This window comes from Trichechus manatus, unplaced genomic scaffold (assembly GCF_000243295.1).
Source record: "Trichechus manatus latirostris isolate Lorelei unplaced genomic scaffold, TriManLat1.0 scaffold00282, whole genome shotgun sequence".
In the NCBI taxonomy this organism is placed as follows: domain Eukaryota; kingdom Metazoa; phylum Chordata; class Mammalia; order Sirenia; family Trichechidae; genus Trichechus; species Trichechus manatus.
Genome location: NW_004444218.1, coordinates 965,767 through 989,692, shown reverse-complemented (window position 1 = coordinate 989,692; position 23,926 = coordinate 965,767). Strand labels below are relative to the sequence as shown.

The following is a 23,926-nucleotide window of genomic DNA, read 5'->3' as shown; positions in this document are numbered from 1 at the left end:
TTCTGTGTCATATTTGAAAAACCAAAGTTTCCCCATGCAACCTAATGGAAAGGTGCCGCAATAAATTATGTACCTAGTTCCCACTGGTATACTGTCACACCACAGAGTGGTGGTGCCAAAGTGCCACTAGCCTCATTGGTAGAATGTATTACCTGATCATATCTCTCAAAATCTATATTACCAGCCAAAAATTTAAGCACACTCAAGTAGTAAGTATGTATTCCAGTACTGAAAACACATGCCATCACATGGTAACAAAAGGGTTAATGTACCCATGGACTTTTACTCTGAAGTGATGGAAAAGTTTTGGAACTAGATAGAGGTGGTGGTTGTACAACACTGTAAATGTACCAAATACCAATGAATTGTTCACTTTAAAATAGTTAATTGTATGTTATGTCAATTTCACCTTAATAAATTATTTTTTAAAAATGAAACACATCGCTACCTAAAATGAACAAAGCATCACTGAAGTATGGGACAATCTTAAGCAAACTAACAGATGTGTACTTGGAGTCTCTGAAAGAGAGGAGAGAGAGCAGAGGACAGAACAAACATTTGAAGAAATAATAGTCAGAATTTTTCAAAATTTGATGGTCTGCATTTTTAACAAGTTCCCAGGTGTATTAGTTTCCTAGGTCTGTTGTAACAAAAGTACCATAAATTGGTGGCTTATGCTGTTGTTGTTGTTGTTAGGTGCTGCTAAGTTGGTTTCCTATGTATGACATAATAATGACCCTACGTACAACAGAACAAAACATTGCCCGGTCCTGCAACATCCTCATGATCATCGCTTATAAGAATCAGTGGCTTATAAGAACAGAAATTTATCATCTCACAGTTCTGGAGGCCAGCAGTCCGAAATTAAGGTATCAGTTGTGTTGATTCCTTCTGAGGACTCTGAGGGAGAATTTGTTCCATGCCTCCCTCCTAGCTTCTGGTGATGGCTCACAATCCTTGGCGTTTCTTGGTTTGTAGATCACTCCAATCTCTGCCTCCATCTTCAGATGGCCGTCTTCGCTCTGTGTGTGTCTTTGTCTCTTCTCTTCTTTTATAAGGACATGTCTCATATTGGATTAGACTCATCCTCCTCCAGTATGACCTCATGTTAACTTAATTGATAACATTTTCAAAGACTCTATTTCCCAACAAGGTCACCTTTACAGGTACCGAGGGTTAGGACTTCAACCTATCTTTTTGAAAGACACAATTCAACCTCTAACACGGAAAGCTGATGTTACTGGTCCAGGGACCACACTTTGAGAACCACAGGCCTAAAATTCTGCATACAATTTGGTTATGCCAGACAAAGTGAGGATGTGGACCTTGGTATCTTCCAGCCTTAACCTGGGTGCAATGGACACTGAGCCCACCCAGCACTGTGGTGAGACAGGGCTCCTATGCCACTAGGCTGTTGTAAGCTGCTGTTGAGTAAGCCCCGACTCATGGTTACCCTATGCACAATGGAACAAAATGCTGCCCGATCCTGCACCATCCCCATGAGGAATTGTGGAGCAGATCGTTGTGATCCATAGGGTTTTCATTGGCTGATTTTTGAAGTAAAATCACCAGGCCTTTCTTCCTAGTCTATCTTGGGCTAAAAGCTCTGCCGAAACATGTTCAACATCATAGCAACATGCAAGACTCCACGGACAAGATAGGTGGTGGCTTCACAGGAATCAAATCCAAGTCTCCTGCATGGAAGGTGAACCACCACTGCCTCATCTGCTACTAGACAGGAGCCCCATATCAGCATGCCTGCTAGTCACCTCCAAACCACTACAAAGAACAAATGAATCCATGCAGCTAGAGTTTCTTAGCTGGGATCGACATGGATTCAGGAGCAGGGCAAGGGCCTGAGTGCCAAGGAGGACAGTGGCTGAGCAGCCTCCAGTGCTTCATCTAAAAATGAGGGTAACTGCTTTGCAAGGCACCCTGTCTACCCACCTGCCTTGAAGTTCTCTTTCCCACTTCCCAAGGACATCAGCTCCTTGGCCAATGACCAGCTCCCACCCACTTCAACCCCACACACCTGCACATTTTGCAGAAGCAGCTCACGCTGCCTATCCCATCCTCCCTCACTGCCCCCTTCTGCTCCACCCTAGCCCACGATGCCAGGAATGTCTCCTCAGCCATCCTCCTGCAACATCACAGACTTGCCTTCTTACCCTGTGAGCCCTCCACGTGCACTGCACCCTGGGTGATGCGCCTTCAGTTCCTGACCAAGGCCTGGCTCCTCGCCCTCTGTACTGACCATGCCCTGAGCTCGGAGCCAGCGAGGGCACCCTCACCACTCTCTAGTCTGTACATCCAGGCAGGTCCAAGGGGCTCCATGCAGGTTCACAGGAAGGTGAGACCCGGCCCTGAGAGCCAGGCTCCTTATCCTCTTGTTCCAACCATCTAGGGGCACTGCTCATAGCCTCGGAGCAGCTTTTCCCACCAGCAGCTGGACCTTCAGACCCTCCTGACCCAGAAAGTGCCCCACCTCAGTCTCCCAGCTGCAGTCCTCCTTCCACATGGGTGCCAGGATGACAGTCCTGGCAGCATGCTCATCACATCACTCCCCAGGCACATGACTACTCGAGAGTCCTTGGTGTAAACGTCATAGCTGAGCCTTTAGAAACCTTTTCCAGTCCTATACTGCAGCTGGGGGGCCTGGGAGAGCCTGCCGGAGTGAGCCTGGGATGGAAGAGAGGGCCCAGGGAGGCCTGGGAGGCATCAGCAGAGCAGGGTACACGCAGCCTCTGTGGGCCCACAAATCCACACCTGGCCCGGATGGACACCGTGGAGCGCTCTGTCAGCTCTACCCGTCTCCCAGGGCCTGCCTGGCACCTGGCACAGTCACAGTCAGAGGGACCCCATGGCCTGGCCAGCGTGTCCCTGCAGCCCACCCTGTGGGCTGGGACCGTTTTCTGTCACTGTGAGGCTGCTATCTGCGAGGGTGGGGGGCACAGCTGTCACTTCCACTCTGTACCCCCATGGGAACACCTTGGGCAACAGAGGCCCATGAAGGTGACAAGGCCACAGTGCCCAGCTCCCCACCTGAATGTGCACTATCCAAGCCTTCGCTCTTCAAACTCAGGCTCAGACATCGCTGGAAGGAGGGACACTTGGACATAAACAGACATGTATACAAACACAAACACACACATGCACAAGGGTGACTTTTCACAAAGTGACTGAGTACGGGCTTGCACCTCACAGAAGGCTAACAATATGCTCTTTCAGGCAAGAAGATAAATCAAAATAAAGACAATGTGGTACATACATACTATAGAATATTACTCATCTGTAAAGAGAAATGAAGTCCTGATGCATGCCACTACATGGATGAACCTTGAAAACATTATGCTAAGTGAAATAAGTCAGTTAGAAAGGACCAATATTGTATGATCTCACTTATATGAAATAAACAAACATATAGAAACCAGCCACCATGTGTCTCTCAGTTTGTTGTACTGTGGTGGCTTGTGTGTTGCTGTGATGCTGGAAGCTAAGCCACCAGTACTTCAAATACCAGTAGGGTCACCATAGTGGATAGGTTTCAGCAGAGCTTATAGACTAAGACAGACTAGGAACAAGGACCTGGTGGTCTACTTCTGAAATAACTGGCCAGTGAAAGCCTTATGGATAGCAGCAGAATAGTGTCTGATATAGTGCTGGAAGATGAGCCCCTCAGGTTGTAAGGCACTCAAAACATGATTAGGGAAGAGCTGCCTCCTCAAAGGAGAGTTGAACTTAATAACGTGGATGGAGTCAAGCTTTCAGAACCTTCATTTGCTGATGTGGCACAACCCAAAATGAGAAGAAACAGCTGCAAACATCCATTTAATAATCGCAATGTGGAATACATAAAGTATGAATCCAGGAAAATTGGGAGTCATCAAAACTGAAATGGAACACATAAAGATCGATATCCTAGGCATTAGTGAGCTGAAATGGACTGGTATTGGAAATTCTGAATTGGACAATCATATATTGTCTACTATGCAGGGAATGACAAATTGAAGAGGAATGGCATTGTGTTCATCATCAAAAAGAACATTTCAAGATCTATGCTCAAGTACAACGCTGTTAGTGATAGGACAATATCCATATGACTACAAGGAAGACCAGTTAGTATGACTATTATTCAAATTTACACACCAACCATTAAGGCCAAAGATGAGGAAATTGAAGATTTTTACCAAATTCTGCAGTCTGAAATTGATCAAACATGCAATCAAGATGCATTGACAATTACTGGTGATTGGAATGCAAAAGTTGGAAACCAAAAAGAAAGATTGACAGTGGGAAAATAAGGCCTTGGTGATCGAAACAATGCCAGAGATCGCATGATAGAATTTTGCAAGACCAATGACTTACACATTGCATTGCCTTTTTTGAACAACATAAACGGCGACTATATGCATGGACCTTGCCAGATGGAATGCACAAGAATTAAACTGACTACATATATGGAAAGAGATGATGGAAAACTCAGTATCACCAGTCAGAACAAGGCCGGGGCCAACTGCAGAACAGATCATCAATTGCTTGTATCCAAGTTCAAGTTGAAGCTGAAGAAAATTAAAACAAGTCAGCAAGAGCCAAAATACAACCCTGAGTACATCCCACCTGAATTTGGAGACTATCTCAAGAACAGATTTGGCGCACTGAACACAAATGACCGAAGACCAGATGAGCGATGGGATGACATCAAGGACAGCTCACATGAAGAAAGCAAGAGATCGTTAAAAAGACAGGAAAGAAAGAAAAGACCAAAATGGATGTTAGGAGAGACTCTGAAACTTGGTCTTGAACACAGAGTAGCTAAAGTGAACAGAAGAAATAATAAAGTCAAAGAGTTGCACAGAAGATTTCAAAGGGTGGCTCAAGAAGACAAAGTATTATAATGAAATACGCAAAGACCTGGAGTTAGAAAACCAAAAGGGAAGAACAGACTCAGCATTTCTCAAGCTGGATGAACCAAAGAAAAAATTCAAGCCTTGAGTTACAATATTGAAAGATTCTATGGGCAAAATATTAAACAATGCAGGAAGCATCAAAAGAAGACGGAAGGAATACACACAGTCACCATACCAAAAAGAGTTGGTCGATGTTCAACCATGTCAGGAGGTAGTATATGATTAAGAACTGATGGTATTGAAGGAAGAAGTCCAAGCTACACTGAAGGTATTGGCAAAAAACAAGGCTCCAGGAACTGATAGAATAACGAACTGAGATGTTACAACAAATAAATGCAGCACTGGAGGTGCTCACTTGGTTATGCCAAAAAATTTGGAAGACAGCTACCTGGCAAACTGACTGGAAGACATCTGTATTTGTGTCCATTCCAAAGAAAGGTGATCCAACAGAATGTGGAAATTATTGAACAATATCATTAATATCACACACAAGTAAAATTTTGCTAAAAATGATTCAAAAGCGGTTGCAGCAGTACATTGACAGGGAACTGTCAGAAGTTCAAGCTAGATTCAGAAGAGGACATGGAACGAGGAATATCATTGCTGATGTCAGGTGGATCTTGTCTGAAAGCAGAAGATACCAGAAAGATGTTTCTGTGTTTTATTGACTATGCAAAGGCACCTGACTGTGTGAAATATAACAAATTATGGATAACACTGTGAAGAATGGGAACTCCAGAACACTAGACTGTGCTCATGCGGAACCTATACATAGACCAAGAGGCAGTTGTTCAAACAGAACAAGGGGATATTGTGTGGTTTAGAATCAGGAAAGGTGTGCGTCAGGGTTGTATCCTTTTACCATACTTATTCAATCTGTACGCTGAGCAAATAATCCAAGAAGCTGGACTACGTGAAGAAGAACGTGGCTTCAGGATTAGTGGAAGACTCATTAACAACCTGTGATATACAGATGACACAACCTTGCTTGCTGAAAGTGAAGAGGACTTGAAGCACTTACTGATGAAGATCAAAGACTACAGCCTTCAGTATGGATTATACTTCAACATAAAGAAAACAGGGGGCAGGGCCAAGATGGCGGAGTAGTCAGATGCTTCCTGTGGTCTCTCTTACAACAAAGACCAGAAAAGACAAGTGAATCAATTATATACGACAATCTAGGAGCCCCTGAACCTCAAAGGCAAAGCTGAGGAATTGACTGAGTGGCAGGTGGGGGAGAGACGGTTCAGAAGCAGTGAGGGGTTGCCAGTCCTGACCCGGCGGGAACAAACACCCCGCAGGCTGAATCTAGAGGGTCTAATCTCTAAAATCTACAAGGTACTGCAAGACCTCAACAACAAAAAGACAAACAACCCAGTTAAAAAATGGGCAAAGGATATGAACAGGCACTTCACCAAAGAAGACATTCAGGTAGCTAACAGATACATGAGGAAATACTCATGATTATTAGCCATTAGAGAAATGCAAATCAAAACTACAATGAGATACTATCTCACCCAAGCAAGGCTAGCATTAATCCAAAAAACACAAAATAATAAATATTTGAGAGGTTACAGAGAGACTGGAACACTTACACACTGTTGGTGGGAATGTAAAATGGTACAACCACTTTGGAAATCAATTTGGCACTTCCTTAAAAAGCTAGAAATATAAGTACCATACGATCCAGCAATCCCACTCCTTGGAATATATTCTAGAGAAATAAGAGCCATCACACAAATAGATACATGCACACCCATGTTCATTGCAGCACTGTTCACAATAGCAAAAAGATGTTAACAACCTAGGTGCCCATCAGTGGATGAATGGATAAACAAATTATGGTATATTCACACAATGGAATACTATGCAACAATAAAGAACAATGATGAAGCCATGAAACATCTTATAACATGGAGGAAGCTGGAACTCATTATGCTGAGTGAATTTAGTCAGTCACAGAACGACAAATATTATATAAGACTACTATCATAAGAACTCAAGAAAAGGTTTAAACAGAGAAGAAAACATTCTTTGATGGTTACAGGGGTGGGAAGGGATGGAGAGGGGTATTCACTAACTAGATAGTAGACAAGAATTATCTTAGGTGAAGGGAAGGACAACACACACTATAGGGGAAGTCAGCATAACTGGACTAAGTTAAAAGCTAAGAAGTTTCCTGAATACAACCAAACACTTCAAGGGACAGAGTAGCAGGGACAAGGGTCTGGGGACCATGGTTTCAGGGGACATCTAGGTCAACTGGCACAACAAATTTTATTAAGAAAATGTTCTGCATCCCACTTTGGTTAGTGGTGTCTGGGGTCTTAAAACCTCGTGAGCGGCCATCTAAGACGCATCAATTGGTCCCAACCCACCTGGAGCAAAGAAGAATGAAGAACGCCAAAGACACAAGGAAAATATTAGCCCAAGAGACAGAAAGGGCCACATAAACCAGAGACTCCATCAGCCTGAGACCAGAAGAACTAGATGGTGCCTGGCTACCACCAGTGACCGCCCTGACAAGGAACACAACAGAGAGTCCCCAATGGAGCAGGAGAAAAGTGGGGTGCAGAACTCAAATTCTAGTAAAAAGACCAGACTCAATGGTCTGACTGAGACTGGAGAAACCTTGGAAGACATGGCCCCCAGACTCTCTGCTAGCCCAAAACTAAAATCATTCCCGAGGCCAACTCTTCAGACAAAAATTAGAGTGGACTACGAGACATAAAACAATACTCGTGAAGAGCGTGCTTCTTAGCTCACGTAGATACATGAGACTAAATGTGCAGCTTCTGTTCAGAGGCGAGATGAGAAGGCAGAAAGGGACAGGAGCGGGTTGAATGGACATAGGAAATCCAGGGTGGAAAGGAGGAGTGTGCTGTCACAGCATACGGAGAGCAACGAGGGTCAGATAACAATGTATGTATAAATTTTTGTACGAGAAACTAACTTCAATTGCAAACTCTCACTTAAAGCACAATAAAAAAAAAAGAAAACAAAAATTCTCACAACTGGATCAATAAGCAACAACATGATAAATGAAGAAAATACTGAAATTGTCAAGGATTTCATTTTACTTGGATACACAATCAACACCCATGGAAGCACCAGTCAAGAAATCAAACAACTTTTTGCATCGGGCAAATCTGCTGCAAAAGACCTCTTTAAAGTGTTCAAGAGCAAAGCTGCCACTTTGAGGACGAAGGTGCACCTGACCCAAGCCATGATATTTTCAATCACCTCATATGCATAGAAAAGCTAGACAATGAACAAGAAAGATCAAAGAAGAATTGACCACTTTGAATTATGGTGTTGGTGAAGAATATTGAATATACCATGGACTGCCAGAAGGACTAACAAGTCAGTCTTGCAAGGAGTACAGCCAGAGTGCTCCTAAGGAGTGAGGATAGTGAGACTTTGTCTCAGGTACTTTGGACATGTTATCAGGAGGGACCAGTCCCTGGAAAAAGACATCATGCTTGGTAAGGTAGAAGTTGAGTGAAAAAGAGGAAGACCCTCATGAGACGGATTGACACAGTGGCTGCAACAATGGGCTCAAACATAGCAACAATTGTGAGGATGGCGCATGACTCGGCAGTGCTTCATTCTGTTGTACACAGGGTCACTATGAGTCAGAACTGACTCGACAACACCTAACAAAAAATATAGAAACCACAGATTAAGATTTATTAATGGTTACCAGAGGTGGGAGGGAGAGGGAAGTGGGCATCTTGGGGGGGCATTGAGTTTATGTTAATGGTGGCAGAATGTTTGGAATGAGGATATCGATAGTAGTGGCACAACATGAAAAATGTAATCACTGTCATTGAGTTGTAAAGGTGGAAGTTGTTGCACTGGCAGACGTTTTGGTGTGTATGTTTCCACCACAATAAAAAAAAAAAAGAGAGAGAGAGAAAAACAGGAAACTAAACAGATCCAATTTAAAATTATAGAAGCTGATAGCAAAAAGAGCCCTGGTTGCACAGTGGTTAAGCACTCGGCTGCTAACTAAAAGGTCGGCAATTCCAACTCACCAGCTGCTCCGCAGGAGAAAGATGTGGCAATCTGCTTCTGTAATGATTTACAGCCTTGGAAACCCTATGGGGCAGTTCTACTCTGTCCTACAGGGTCACTATGAGTCGGAATCAACTTGATGGCAGTGTGTTTGGTTTGCTGTTTTGGTTTGATAGCAATTTTAAAAGAAAATAAAACTATTAACCATAAAAATAAAATCAAGTGATCCTTTCACATGATGTGCAGGTCGACCACTCCTTCTGGAGACCCACAGAAGGCCTCCAGAGACAGAGCTGACCTGGGAAACCATGTGGACTGTGCTTGGTGGACAATCTGGGGGTGCCCGATGCTGGTGCTGCCACCCCAGCAATGGCCCCAGAGCCACGAGAGTGGTAGCTTGTCTGTGCCCACTCATATACTCTGCATTTCCAGTGAGAGTGACATAACAGATTGGTCAGCCATCCCATGGTTTTCATGCCAGGCCAGGTGCTGACTGTGCTGTGCAGCACGGCCCCGGTAACTGTGAGGAGCAACGCAACTTACCGCTGAGGATCTCATTGTTGTCCCCCCAAAAGCTGGCTAATTTGGATGGCCTGTGGTAGAATTCATCTCTGTTGGCTGCTAGGACGAGCCTGGAAGAAGAACGCAGGACTCAAAATCTCAGATGAAAACAGAAACAGAAAAACTGCATTTTCTCTCGACTGTTGACGCAGGTCCACGCAGTTAAGTGCTTGACCACTAGCAAAAAGTTGGCGATTTGAACCCACCAAGAGCCACCTTGAAAGACAGGCCTGGTGATCTGCTTCCAAAAGGTCATAGCCTTGAAAACCTTATGGAGTAGTTCTACTCTGCACACACACAGTCACCATGAATTGGAATTCACTCGACAGCAAATAACAACAAGAACAGCAAAATGGGCACTACATGAAGAGGACACTGACCCGCCAGTACCAGTGGTACCCCACTTCCCTGGGATGAAGTGCTGCAGCGGCTCCAGCGGGGCTGGTTCCCACCTGTCAGGGCACTGAGACCTCCCGCCTCCCCTTCATGCCGAGCAGACAGGCAGAATGCCACGTGAAGATGCATTTCCACGCCACTTAGGGCAGGGGGACTCGAGTTCCGCCACACACCCCCAACAACAGCCACAAGGTGGCTCGCCTCATCCCTGTACATGTCCCTCGTCAACCTGGAACAGTGGTCACCAAGTATGCCCCAGGGCCAACAGGGATGCTCCTCCTGCCCGTTTGTCCCATCCCATGAGCACATCCAGGGCGAGCCTGTGTGCTCCCTGGAGAAGCAAGCACACCTATCTAAGCAGCCACCCAGGACGCACAACACATGCCAGCGTGCAATGGGCCACGTCTAGGGGGCTGCACCTTCTTCAATTTTTTTTTTTTGGGGGGAGTGGGGTAGAGGCTTCTTCGTGTTTTACTAGTAGTATTTTGCATTATGAATTAAACAAGTGTTCCCATTCTAATTAGAAAAGATATTATCAAAATTTTAAGAGCCCTGGTTTTGAAGTGTCCCTGGGTGGCACAAGGAGCTTGCACTTGGCTGCTAACCTTGAAGTTGGCAGTTCGAACCTACCCAGTGGCTCTGCAGAAGAACGGCCTGGTAATCTGCTCTTGTAAATATTACAGCCAAGAAAATCCTACGGAGCAGGTCTACTCTGTAACACTTGGGGTCACCATGAGTTGGAACTGACTCGGCAGCAACGGGTTTGTTTTTTTGTTTTGTTTTGGGTGTAAGAAAATTGGGTTTCAATCCAAGCCTTGCCATTTTAAAATAAGTAAGAACAAAGCTGGCAGCTGTGCACGAGTGCCATCAACTCTGCAGGATCCATCTTCAGCCAATGGGGTCTTAGATAACGCTTTGTAAAAGACTGTCCAAGTCCTGGCCCACGGAGAGAGGCACGTGGGGATGCTTTCTCAATGCTCGCGATGTGAACGGGAGCCTGGGAGAGAAGAGCGCGGCTGAGGGGAGCACAAAGTTGCAATGCTGACACTCAAGTCTGAAATGGAAAGCCAGTGTAGGTCCCTGAGGAGGGCCTAAAAAGTGTTTTAAAATAAGTTTTGCATCGATTATGCTGATGTTGTGAAGCAACATTGGCTCACTGTAAAATGAGAAATGCTAAAGATATTCATAAGATCAAAAGTAAAACAAGTACCTGCCAGCACCACCACCAGAGACCACAGAGGTGGGTTAACCCACGTGTGTGCACACACTTCTGTGAGCAGGCACACTCCCACACATCCCCGCCAGGCCCTGGCTGTGGCCAGCCCTCTGTCCTATCCACACAGCTCGGGAAAGAGCTGTGCCAGCTCTCTGGAGGTGCCACCGGGGAGGGGGGGTCACTGTTCCTCTGATAGGAGCCACAAGCCATTCACAGAACAACCCTTCCCAGATGGCACTGCCAAATTCCAGTCAGGATGCCAGCCTGTGTTGTGGCAGACCCCGAGTGGAAGTGGATGGCCTGAGGGAGAGGCTGGTTGGGCCCTGCTCACCTCTCCCGCCGAGTCTGTTGTGTCCCTTCTGGGTGGAGGCACCCACCAGGCAACAGGGATGAAAGATCTGAGGGGTCCTCTCCCCATGCCCTCTGTCAGCGGGTCCCACAGGCTGGATGTCCAATCCCAGCATGTGCATGGGCCAGTCCTGGTGGAAGACACCCAGTCCACCGAGATCTCCACTTGGTCAGCAGGGAGAGCTGCTGCAGCATCAAGTGGGAGGAGATGGTGTGGCTATGTCAGGGACAGGCCAGGGGGGCATGGGGAAGTGGTGTTAGGCCGTGGGTGGGGCCAAGATTAATGTGGTCCTGTGCAAATGTTCCCGTTCAAATGGCAAACATTTTTCCTCTACTCACACATCCCCCAACACCCGCAGTGAGTGGGGAACTGGGGAAAGCCAGGGAGGCAGCCAGAGATACCCCTGCCGCCCCCAACCAACTGGGGAAGAACTCGGAGGGCCACAGCCTGCGGTTAGTCTGCGCTGTCGGCTTCTGGTTCTGATTTTTTTTTTTAATGAAAATATACACGGCAAAACACACCAATTCAACAATTTCTACATGTACAATTCCATGACATTGATTACACTCTTCAAGTTGTGCGACCCTTCTCGCTATCCTTTTCCAAAGTATTCCACCACCATTAAGAGAAACTCATCGCCCCCTAAACTTCACATCTATCTGGTTCTGATTCTTGTATAAGGCTCCAGGGGGAAAAAAATTAAGAAAGATAGAAACAGAAAAGCTGACTGAGCAGAACCATGCATCCTAAGATATTCAATTGTCTATTTTTAAAACAAGGAGCAAGCACACGCATTTGCTTGTGATTCAGGAATGTTAATTGCTGAGTTATTTTTATCACAGGCGTTGTGATTCAGCTGAATTGCTTGCGGTTTGCCAGGGATTTCATTAAACACATAATTCAGAGCCGTACAGCTGAGACGAGTGCCTACATTGACACTCTAGGAGGAAGCGAAGGAAGTAATTCCCCTCAAAGCCAACGCTTCTTGGTGCCTCCGTGCGAATAAAAGTCCCCCTCTGCCAGTGTCCAGAAAGCAGGGGTGATGCCACCACAGAGAGGGGTCTGAGGGTGGCAAGTCACCACGTGGCTCTGCTTTGTCCTAATAACTGAAATCACGAGTTGCCAATGACCTGCTGGAGGGTAAATCAGTGCACCGAGGCTGGTTTGGCGGCAGCTTACAGGTCACGGGCTGTGGCCCAGTGATTCCACCTCAGTGATGACCTCCCAGGAAGCCGCCCATGAGGGGCAACAGGTCACCCAGCAGTCACAGCCCCACCAGGCTAAACAGGTGTTCTGAAAAGGACAAGCTCGACAGTGGTATCCTGGTAGGGGTGCGCTGGTGTTCTACTGCTGTGTAATGGATACCCAAATGCAGTGGCTTCTGTGGGCCAGGAGTCAGGTACAATTTAGTTGGGTTCTCCGCTCAGGGTCTCCCAAGGCTGAAATCAAGCTGTCGGCCGGGTAGGGGTCTCATCTGATACTCGGTGTCCTCTTCCACATTCACATGGTTGTTAGCAGAGTCTAGTTCCTTGTAGAAGTTTGATTGAGGTCCCCTTGTCTTGCTGTCTGTTGGCCGGGGTCACTCTCAGCTCCTAGAGGCGGCCCTCAGGGCCTCTCACAGCACAGCAGCTTACTTCTTCATGGCTTGAGGCAGAATTGCCTTCACACTTCAAATCTCTTCTTCAGGAAGGGCCCCCCTGATTAGGTCAGGCCCACCCAGGGTAATGTCACCCCATTAAGAAATTTTATTTTATTAAATATAATATACATAGCAAAGGATACACCGTTTCAAGAAATGCTATATGTGCAATTCAGGGACATTGTTTATTGTGCAACAATAATATCTCTTTTGATTAACTCAAAACCAACTAATTGGGGACCTTAATTACATCAGCAAAATCTCTTCACCTTTGCCATATAATGTAACTGAGTCACAGAGGCCCATCCCACACATTCACAGTCCGGCCCACACTCAAGGGAGCAGATTAAACAGGTGTGTACAGCTGGGGTGGGAACCTTGGGGCCATCTCAGAATTCTGCCTACCACAGGGGGTTACAGGAACTCATGTTTTACTTTGTACAATTTGTGGGGTATGATTTTTTTTTCAAAGAGCATGAATCACTTCTACGATCAGGGACAGTAACGTCAAATGGAATTCCCTCAAAAGACAGATGCCTCTACTGAGTGCAGCCAGGTCACTGGGACATGGACAAAGCCGCAAGGTGCAGGCCAGCCAGAGTGGGAACCTCCTAAGTCAGCATTTCCCACGCCACTAGTGATTTCTTATTCACGACGCTCCTCACTAGAGCACTGCAGATGTTCTTACTGGAATTAAAAATAACAACAAAAATAAGAGTTGCCAGACTGTACTCGCACCAAGCAGCTGCACCCCAGGATGAGTGTTCAATGTGCTGGGCACAGATGGGCATGGACAGTGGGGCTGAGTCGACCTCACAGGAGACCACAGCCCTGATCAGGAGCTGCCAGACACGCCAAGGAAGACTGTCCAGGCATCACCTCTGGGCTTTCTAGGGAGCCAGCACAGCCCCAGGGAGCCCACTCACGGGGCAAGGACAGCATGTAGCTGCCCGGTGGTGAGAAGGGGACATGGACCACACACTGGGGGCAGCCCAGCTACCCAAAGGATACCCAGGGAAGCTGGAGGGTGCCTAGTGGGGCTGGGCCCAGGGTGGTGCCCATGAGGCAGCGGGACACCTGACTGACACCTGACTCCAGGTGCGACCAGGAGGGGGGGCGTGCCACGTCTGGAGGTGGGGCAGCCCCCACAGGGATGGGGCAGCAGGGGGGCTCTGGGAGGTGCAGATTGACGCCCCTGGCACTGGGCCTGGAGGTGGCCCTGCTGAGGCTGTGCTCACGCTCCGCTCTTAGAGCAGATACCGTCTGCACACCACACCCCATGCCCACTGAGAGTCACTCATGGGCAGGCACCTCACAACTACCGCTGAATCAAAGCATGATCGGACTGTAAGACATACCTTTTGAAGCCGCCCACACATTTTCCTGAGGGGAACAGATGACAGGACCCCTCCAAATAGGACCAAGGAGGGAGAGGCGGCTCCTAACATGTCCAGCAGACCCAGCAGCCACTCTCAGGAAGGGAGGAGAATTAACTCCTCAGAAGCCAGACACACACTCACGCAAGACTGGCCATCTGGAAAAGGCAGAGCCACAAGCGACACTGCCATAACCTAGAAGTGATGACACCTCAGCCTGTCTTGTCAAGAGCAGAGGCCAAGTGTCTATACCAATATTTACACAAATGACTACAACAGCCATTGGTCCAGCTACAAAAGTCATCTTTGCAACCGTTTGGCCCATGGAGCAAAACAGGCACCAGGACCACAGAGACCAGCAACTCTAGGAATGTAAATGAAGGTAGGTGCGTCTCTTACTTAGAGGGTAGAAGGCAGTGGCATGTTAAACGAAGAAAGCATGAAGCCACAGGGGCCTTGATGGGTCCTCAGCGCCGTGCCTGTGTGGTGCAGGAGGGGATGTGGTTTCAAAGGTGTAAAATGACAATTCGCTGTGAGGATACTCTGTCGCCCAACACAAGGACATGGATGACATGGCATGGGAAGCCCATTGCACACGATCCAGCAACGCTCACCTTCCCGACTTCTGTTGGGTGAAGGGCAGACAAGGACTCAGGGGCAACGCGAGGGCACGGGCAGAGGCTGGTGCCTCCCAGGCCAGAACAGGGGTGGAGGGAGGGAGGTGGCAGAAGGGGGCATTCAGGCAGGGCCTGCTAGCAGTCCTGCGTGGCCAGAGCCTCTCCCCTCAATGCCGTGACCCTGGTGTCAGCCCTGCACCCAGTTCTTCTTCCTGCTCCAGGATCCCCAGTCTCAGGTGGGCCCCTGCTCTTCCTGCCCAGCTCCCTCACTGGCCTCATTCTGGCCTACCCGCTGGAGACCCATTGTCTCTCCCCTCTACTCCCGTCTGTGGGCGGGGTGACTGGAGCCCCTCAAAGGGAGTCCAGCCTGACCTTGCTAGCCCTGCCCTGCTCCCTCCCATGTCGTGGGGACCCTCCTGACCATGGTTTCAGAAGGCTTTGCTGGGACTCTCAACTCTCCCCTCCCTCTTCAATTGCCTTACCTGGCACGGCCTGAACAAATTAGTTTATCAGCAGCAGCAGCAAACAAGTGGGAAATCCTGCTTCTCACATGGGCACCGTGGTGACAGCATATAACATTCTGAAACTTAATCCATGGGCCTCCAAAAATAAAACTCCCCAAAAAGCACAATTATGGGGCCTAGGCAGACAGACCAGGCCTTTCCCCTCTAGGGGACTTCAAGGGTGCTGTGAGGGCTCAGCTGGTGCACACAGAGGCCTGGCCAAGACTGGGTGAAATGGAGCCTCTCCCAGTAGCGCCAGGCTGGCGCAGAGCTCGCTATGTGAGTGGCCACCAAGTAGCTCTTAGACCCAAGAGGAAAGGTTAGAGGAAAACTACAACCCAAACAAGGCAGGACAGCATGGACTCAGGGCCTTCAGGACAGAATGGCAAGCACAGGTGATTTCTTTAAAGGAGCGCAGTACTCACGAGTGATATTCATTATTTTGTAAGCCAACTTGTTATTTAGCTACAAGGTGACCTCAGGGGTGAGTTTAGATTCAAGGTTTAAAGAGTATTTCAGGGCAATAGTCTCGAGGAGTCCTCTAGTCTGAAACAGTCCAGTAAATCTGTTTTTTAGGAATTTGAGGTTCTGCTCCACATTTTTCTCCCATCTATCAGGGTCCATCTATTGTGGCCCTGATTAGAATGGTCAGTAGTGGTAGCTGGGCACCATCTAGTTCTTCTAGTCTCATAGTAGATGAAGCCATGGTTCCTGGAGACTGTCCTGTATACTAGTTTCTTCTCTGAGTCTTTGGTTTCCTTCTTTCTCTTTTGCTCCGGACGAGTAGAGACCAATAGTTGTATCTTAGATAGCCACTCATAAGCTTTTAAGAACCCAGATACTACTCAGCAAACTAGGATGTAGAACATAACTTTCAGAACTGTATTACTGAAGAAGTTGTCCCATGAGACTATGGTCCTAAGGCTTCAAACCCAGAAAATCAATCTCACGAGGTGTCTGGTTATATCTAAGAAGTATCTGTGACCGTGCCCCCTATGTGCTTTATCATATATATGAATGTATGTGCGTACAGTCACACAGACACATATACATACATATACACCTATGTAGACACATTTATATACATACCTATACACAAATATGGAGCCCTGGTGGTGCAGTGGTTAAGAGCTCACCAAAAGGTCAGCAGTTGGAATCCACCAACTGCTCCCTGGAAATGCTATGGGGCAATTCTACTCTGTCTGATAAGGTCGCTATGAGTTAGAATCAACTTGATGGCAAGTGGTTTGGTTTACGGTTTTATAGACAGATATGCCTACATACATACATACATACCCACACGTATACTTTTTGGTTGTTGTTGCTGTTGTTTCGAAATTATATATGCCATAGCAATTACCAACAGGTCCTTTTATCTTGCGTACATTTCAGTGACATTGTTTACTTTCGTCAAGCTGTATACACTTCATCCTTGTTCAGTGTTACCTTTCCCTTTGCCAAAAATAGCAAGTGTCTATTATCTAGAGAGTGAATCCCCTTCCCCCTGCATCCACCCCAGGTAAACACTAATGAACGTTAGTTTCTGTATACTTATACTTGTTCGTGTCATTTCGTAAAAGAACATACAATATTTTTTTGTGATTCACTTCTGCTGCTTAAGATAATGTTCACCAGGTTCATTTACATTGTAAGGTGTTTCAGGAACTAAAATTTTTCTTTATCACTGAGTAATATTCCATTGTATTTATGTTTACCACATTTTACTTATCCATTCATCTGTTGATGGGCATTTATCCATAGGATTTTTTCAATGGCTGATTTTTTGGAAATAGATCACCAGGCCTTTCTTCAGAGGCACCTCTGGGTGGACTCGAACCGCCAACCTTTCAGTTAACATGCTTGAACCATCTGTACCACCCAGGGAGTCCTGCTCTATGATGATGAAGCTAAAATCGCTTCTTCTTTACAGCTGGTACTGTGTTAAGCTTTGTCAGTAGAGGGCGCTGGAAAGAAACAAGAGGAGGAGGAGATTCTTTCCCGGGATCAGGCATGGACTTTCTCAGCAGGCTCCTGCAGTGTGGGAAGCTTCCATGCATCAAGCCCCTCCAGAGCATGGCAGCAAGCAGCACCCAGCAGCCAGCACTTCCTTCCAGCATCCCTCCTGGGACAGTTTTGCAGTGTAGTGTCAGGGGAGACACATCCCCGTGAACAACTTCTGCCAGCACCCTAGCGGGCAGATTCAAGCAAGTTCTGCCAGGGTGGAACCCCAGTGATTTCTCTGCCACCCAGACGGCCAAGGCCATGCCCTCACCAGCAAGGTCTAGATCTCAGGCCAGGGTGGGGGGCTCTCTTTGGGCGCTGGATCTCAGTCCTCAGGGCAGTGACTGCTCCTCACAGCTGCTAATCCTATATTCTTTAGAGCCCTCCTCACTTCTTACTACCCAACTACCCATCATGATGAAGAATTCTTTATATTACACTCTCCCTGTGTGAATTACCACACCGCATGCTGTCTGCTGGTTGGAACCTGACTTGTACAGCTGCTCTGTTAGGGGCCATAAAGGGAAGCCTGGACCCCTGCTTGCCCTGCTGCCCACCCAGCTCTGACTCAGTAGCAGAACGTGTACTTACAGGGAAGGGAGCACTGGACACTCTTCGTGTCCCATTCCCTGGGCTGAAATGAGCTGACTCAGCCACAGTACCATGCAGCATGGTAACCGTGCCATCCTGCATGGGGACCAAAAGCCAAGACTCAATTGAAATGTTTCAAATCATTTCTGGTGCAGATTTCCAAGTGATGAAAGCTTCCCAGCCAATCCCACTAGTGAGCAGTTCCAGAAGTCATCTTGGGTGTGGGTTGTATCTCTGGCCTCATCCTCTTCCTGGATGAATGCCAGGGATGGAGAGCCCAGAGTCGACAGCTTGCCCCTTCCTGGCCTTGGTCTCCCGCCTCCTCCAGCTGGACCCCTCAGCTCCCCTGCCCAGTCCTCGCTCCTCAGCCCGGGGCCCACCCCCAGTACAGTGCCGCCACTACCCAGACATCTCACAGGAAATGCGGACCACCTAGCCCAAGTCAGGCTCAATCTCTGCCAATACTGTTTCCCGACCCGAATCCCAGCTCAGACCCTCGCATGCAGACCATCTCCTCCATCCTGCACCCTCACAGCTGTCTGCAGTGCTGAGTCTTCACATCATTGTATATCGGCTCAGGTCCTTGCCACTGAGACAACTCTGATGGTGCCCCCATGCTGGAATGACATCTGTCCAAGAGGGTCAGGGCCAGGCCTTTCTAGATCATCCCTGGCTTGCCTGCAGCCAGGGCTCAGCTGTCATTGTGGGCTTGCTCTCTGGCTCATCCTCCCCCCCAACCGCTCAGTGAGAACAGACCCGAGCGCGCAGCCTCAGCCCCTCACGCCCAGGCTGCTGCATGGCTGGCTCCAAGCCAGCACCCAGACCGCCTGCTCTTTCCCTTGGCCGCAAAGGGCAGAACGCAGCAGCACTCCTAACCCCACCCTTTGCAAGTAGCAACTCATTGGTGCTGACAGACAACGGCACGGGAGACTGGGGCGGGGGGCAGACACAATGAGTGGGGGTTACCTGTACGCATTTTTGGAAACAGGACAAGGATCAAACTTAAAGAAGATGATACACATGGGTCGTTTAGGGACTGCCTCCCACGGTCACACGGTCTGTGGGAAGAGGGAAAACGAGTTCAGTGAGCAGCAAATGACAGACCAGCCTCCCTGAGCCCACAGTGCTCCCTGGCCCTGAACAAACCACACTGAGATGCCTGCAGCACTCGCTGGACACGGGGAAATTGCATGCCTATGCCTGCAGCGCTGGCTGGCACCACACAAAACAGCCCCCTAGACATCTGCAGTGCTGGCTAGCTGGCACCAAGACACCAAATCTCCTCCCTACACCTGAAATGGATGGACAGAACTCCTGCCCAAACCCGCAACACCAGCACTGAACCAAACTGCCTCACCAACACCCTCAATGTTTGCTGGTAACGGGCAGAATCGTTTCCCTGGCACCCATGGCGCCTGCTGCCCCTGACCACAACCAGTGAGTAGGCACTGCAGAGGCAGTGGCAGTGAGAACAGCCCTGTGAGCACAGTTCCACCACGCCCAGGCTGCCGCACGTTTGGTTCCATGCCAGCATCCAGACTACCTGCTCTTTCCTTTGGCCATAGCACCAACCCCATCCTGCAAGCCACCGTGGGAGGTCACCCCTACCTTGGCCTGGGCTGAGATCTAGACCTTGCTGGTGAGGGCATGGCCTTGGCCCTCTGGGTGGCAGAGAAATCACTGGGGTTCCGCCCTGGCAGAACTTGCTGAAATCTGCCCCCTAGGGTGCTGGCAGAAGTTGTTCATGGGGATGTGTCCAACTCACCTGCAGCCCACATCTATGCAGGCCCTCTGCAAACATGCCCTCTGCCCCACAGTGGCCAAGGCATGTCTCAAGGACCTGGAGGGTCCTGGGCACGCTTAGTCAGTGGGCACGGGCAGGGAGCACAACTTGGAACTTGGGCCCCACGCAAGGGTTAGCGTTGTTAAAAGACTACATCCAGGCTCCGCAGAAATGTTCCCGGGCACTGGGCAAGTGTGGACTCAGTGCACCCCTTCCTCCTCCCTAGAGTCTGCCCAGAGCCTTGGGGTTCAGCAGCATTTCCCACAACCTGGTGAGAGCTGAGGTCAGAGCTCAGGACTGCCAAGCCTGCACACTGAGCCCAAAGGTCTCTGAAACCGTGTGTGAGGGGTGTGGTGACACAACTCCGCGCAGGACCAGAGCCCAGCAGCCGGGAAGCATAAGACCAAAGAAACTGTTCAAATACTGAGAGGAATCGCAGAAAATCCACTGAGAACAGGTGGGTGGTGTTCAAGGTGTGGTCAGTGCATGTGTATGTGCCTGTGTGCATTTATTAACTACATATGTCTGCGCTTGTGTGCACGTATGTGTTCATGAGCAATGTGTGCTTGGTGTACATGCCCATGTATATGTCTCTATGTGCAACGTGTGCTTATGTGTACACGTGCGTGTCTGTGTACTGTGTTTATGTGTACACGTGCGTATCTGTGTACTGTGTGCTTATGTGTACACGTGCATCTCTGTGTACTGTGTGCTTATGTGTACACGTGCATCTCTGTGTACTGTGAGCTTATGTGTACACGTGCTTCTCTGTGTACTGTGTGCTTATGTGTACATGGGCATGTCTCTGCATTGTGTACTTCTGTGTACACATGCGTGTCTCTGTGAATTGTGTGCTTGTGTGTACATGTGCATGTTTCTGTGCATTGTGTACTTCTGTGTATAGGCGTATGTCTCTACACTGTGTGCTGTATACACATGCATGTCTCTGTGCATCATTTGCTTTTGTGTACACGTGCATGTCTCTGCACTGTGTGCTTGTGTGTACACGTGCATGTCTCTGTACTGTGTGCTCGCGTGTACACGTGTCTCTGCACATCGTGTGCTTTTGTATACAAGTGTGTCTCTGTACTGTGTGCTTGTGCGTACACGTCTCTGAATTGTGTACTTCTGTGTACACATGCATGCCTGTACTGTGTGTGTGTGTGTGTGTGTGTGTGTGTACACATGCATGTCTCTGTGTTGTGTACTTCTGTGTATCTGATCATTGTGTGCTTTTGCGCGTGTGTGTGTGTGTGTCTGTGTCTGTGTCTGTGTCTGTGTCTGTGTGTGAGTCCACTGAGCTCCAAGTACACTAGCACAGGGCTCCATGATTGCGGAGGGTCTGTGTGTCAGCATGGGACATCCCAGGGGTTGGGAAGGGTTTGATCACTATTTTCTTCCCCAGAGAAGGGGTGGAGGAGGAGACGGCAAAGGAGGTAATAGGGTGGCAGGCTGAAGTGGGCTGTGGCCTGGCCCACCTTGGGGCCTGTGCAGTGTCTTTATCCTTGGATGTTCAGCAGATGGTGCCCACTAGAGGGTGGCCTAGGCACACCCCCCAAGAGGAGGCACATCTGTGACTTGGGCGTGAAGTGTGCCCCTTGCCAGGGGCAGGAGGAGGGGGCAAGATGCTATCTTCACATGGGCCATAGCCACTCCTGCCCACTCTGCCCTCTCGCCTCAGAGTGGCAACATAGGAGAAGGAGGCCAGGATGCTGGGCAGGGACACCACCACCATCTTGACAACGGTCCCAAAAAGCCTCCCCAGGGGCAAGAGGAGCAGGCAGTGGGCACTGGGCTGAGGAGGGCGAGGCCCCCATAGGCATGCCACTTGTGCTGAGTGCAGGAACAGCCGAACTGCCGTGGCCATACCCTGCCAAACTGAGACCCCATGACAGGGCTACCAGCCACTCGGCTTCCAGGCCACTGCCAACCAGAGAAGGCTGAGGAGGGCTGAAGTCCGCAGTAACACTGCGGACACAGCCAGCAGCTCAGACAGGAAGGAGAAGTGGGCTTTCCCGTGAGTGACGCCACATGTCCCTTGACACCGGAAACCTGTCTCCACTCACTGGTCAGGCCTCGGAAAGGCGGACGTGAGCAATGTACTCTACATTCCAGCAATGCCTGCTGACAGCTGTCCCTCCCTGGCCTGGGACCGAGGGACACAGGCCCACCTGGGACCAGGATCCCCAGGACTCAGCACTAGCTCAGGACACACCGGGCCCAGAGCTCATGCATGTGCCTACCCACTGTCCCTCCCCAACACCACTCATTGCCAGGCCCCCGCGAGCATGGTGTCCAGCTCGGCGGACCGACACTAGCCCTCAGTAGGGAGCAGCAGCTGCGCAGTGGCTGTGTCCCCATGGTGAAGAGTGTTGCCGCAGGAGCCCAGGGCGCTAAGGGGTGCACAGCTGCTGGCCACTGCCCCTCACAGGACTTGGGGCCAAAGGCAATGCCGGTGGACAGGACAGGCCCACAGGAGCATGCCGACGAGGAAAGGCTGTACCGATTCTGCCTGAGCCGTGGCCACCAGGGCACTGACCACCCCATGGCACATGGCCAGTCTGAGTAGTCGACCCTGCCGGTTATGGATTGAATTGTATCTCTCCCCACCCCAAAAATATGTGTTGTAAATCCTAACCTCTATGCCTGTGGTTTGGAGCCCTGGTGGCGCAGTGGTTAAGAGCTCAGCTGCCAAGCAAAAGATCGGTAGTTGGCATCCACCAGCCACTCCTTGGAAACCCTATGGGGCAGTTCTACTCTGTCCTATAGAGTCTACAGAGTCACTATGAGTCAGAATGACTCCGTGAGAAAGTTGTTTTTTTTTTTTTTTTTCCCCGTGCCTGTGGTTATAATCCCATTTGGGAATGGACTGTCTTTGTTATGTTAATAAGACAGGATTAGCATAGGGTGTGTCTTGAGTCAATCTCTTTTCAGATGTAAAAGTGATTAAACAAGAAAGTGAGAGAAGCAGAGAGGGAAGAAAAGAGAGATGCCAAGCTACTTGACGATCACCCAGAAGCAGAAGCTCAGAAGAGACAAGGACCTTCCTCCAGAGCCTACGGAGACAGAAAGCCTTCCCCTAGAGCTGGCACCCTGAATTTGGACTTCCAGCCTCCTACACTGTGAGAAAATAAATATGTTTCTTTAAGCCATCCATTATGGTATTTCTGTTGTAGCAGCACTACACAAATAAGACATGCCCCTACTAGAGTCACCGGTTCAGACAGAGAAGCCAGTGTTGGCAGTTGCTGTCCTGCCCGCACCCCCCCTCACCTGCTCCCATACCCCTACCCTGGATCAGGTCTGTGATAGGTGCCAGGAGCCCTGGGATGATAGAAGCAGTCTGTGGGTGCCCCTGGAGTTGCCCACTGGGGGCTACCATCCTAGGGGTGACTTATGACTCCAATAATGGTCAGCAGGCTGTTTGGACCAACCTTCCCAGTAAAAACAACTCAAAATGCTTGAAAACATCCTAAAAGCAGCAGAAAGCTGATAAGATCATACGGAATTTGGCCAACAGCTCAAGGAAAGTGGGGACCCAGAAAGGGAAGCTGAGCACAGCAGCTGCCCCTTTTCGGAGGATCTGCCCATCTAGGCAAACTGGGGCTTGGGCTTTGATGGCCTTAGAGGTGAGGGAGACAGAAGACAAGGTCCAGGGCCCATCCAAGGCAGGAAACCTAATAAGAGATCTTTCCCCAAGTTAAGCTGGGACCACAAAGGGCAACCTCACCAGGTAAACCAACCAAACTTGTTGCCATTGAGTCAATTCCAACTCATAGGAACCCTACAGGACAGAGCAGAACTGCCCCACAGGGTTTCCAAGGAGCGGCTGATGGGTTCAAACCGCCTACCTCTTGGTTAGCAGCCAAATGCTTAACCACTGCACCACCAGGGCTCCCCTCACAGGGTAGGGTAGGCCATATCCATGGCCATCCCCACAGGGATTATACAGACGGCAGTGGTGGGGGTG

At 49.0% G+C, this 23,926-nt stretch overlaps 1 protein-coding gene across 4 annotated transcripts in view; it reads right to left on the bottom strand.

Moving 5' to 3' along the window:
* Window positions 1–23,926, bottom strand: part of TANGO2 (transport and golgi organization 2 homolog) — a 65,517-nt gene that overhangs the window by 23,192 nt on the left and 18,399 nt on the right. Inside the window, exons 1-3 of one of the 4 annotated variants that reach the window (XM_023725050.1) lie at window positions 19,140–19,231; window positions 18,174–18,802; window positions 9,468–9,556 (exon numbers count right to left, since the gene is read on the bottom strand). In XM_023725050.1, the coding sequence (XP_023580818.1) occupies window positions 9,468–9,556; window positions 18,174–18,268 (184 nt within the window). In that variant the 5' untranslated portion in view covers window positions 18,269–18,802; window positions 19,140–19,231. Of the gene's footprint in view, window positions 1–9,467; window positions 9,557–18,173; window positions 19,086–19,139; window positions 19,232–23,926 lie in introns of those variants that run through there. The other 3 variants (XM_023725052.1, XM_023725051.1, XM_023725053.1) reach the window with 3 other exon arrangements.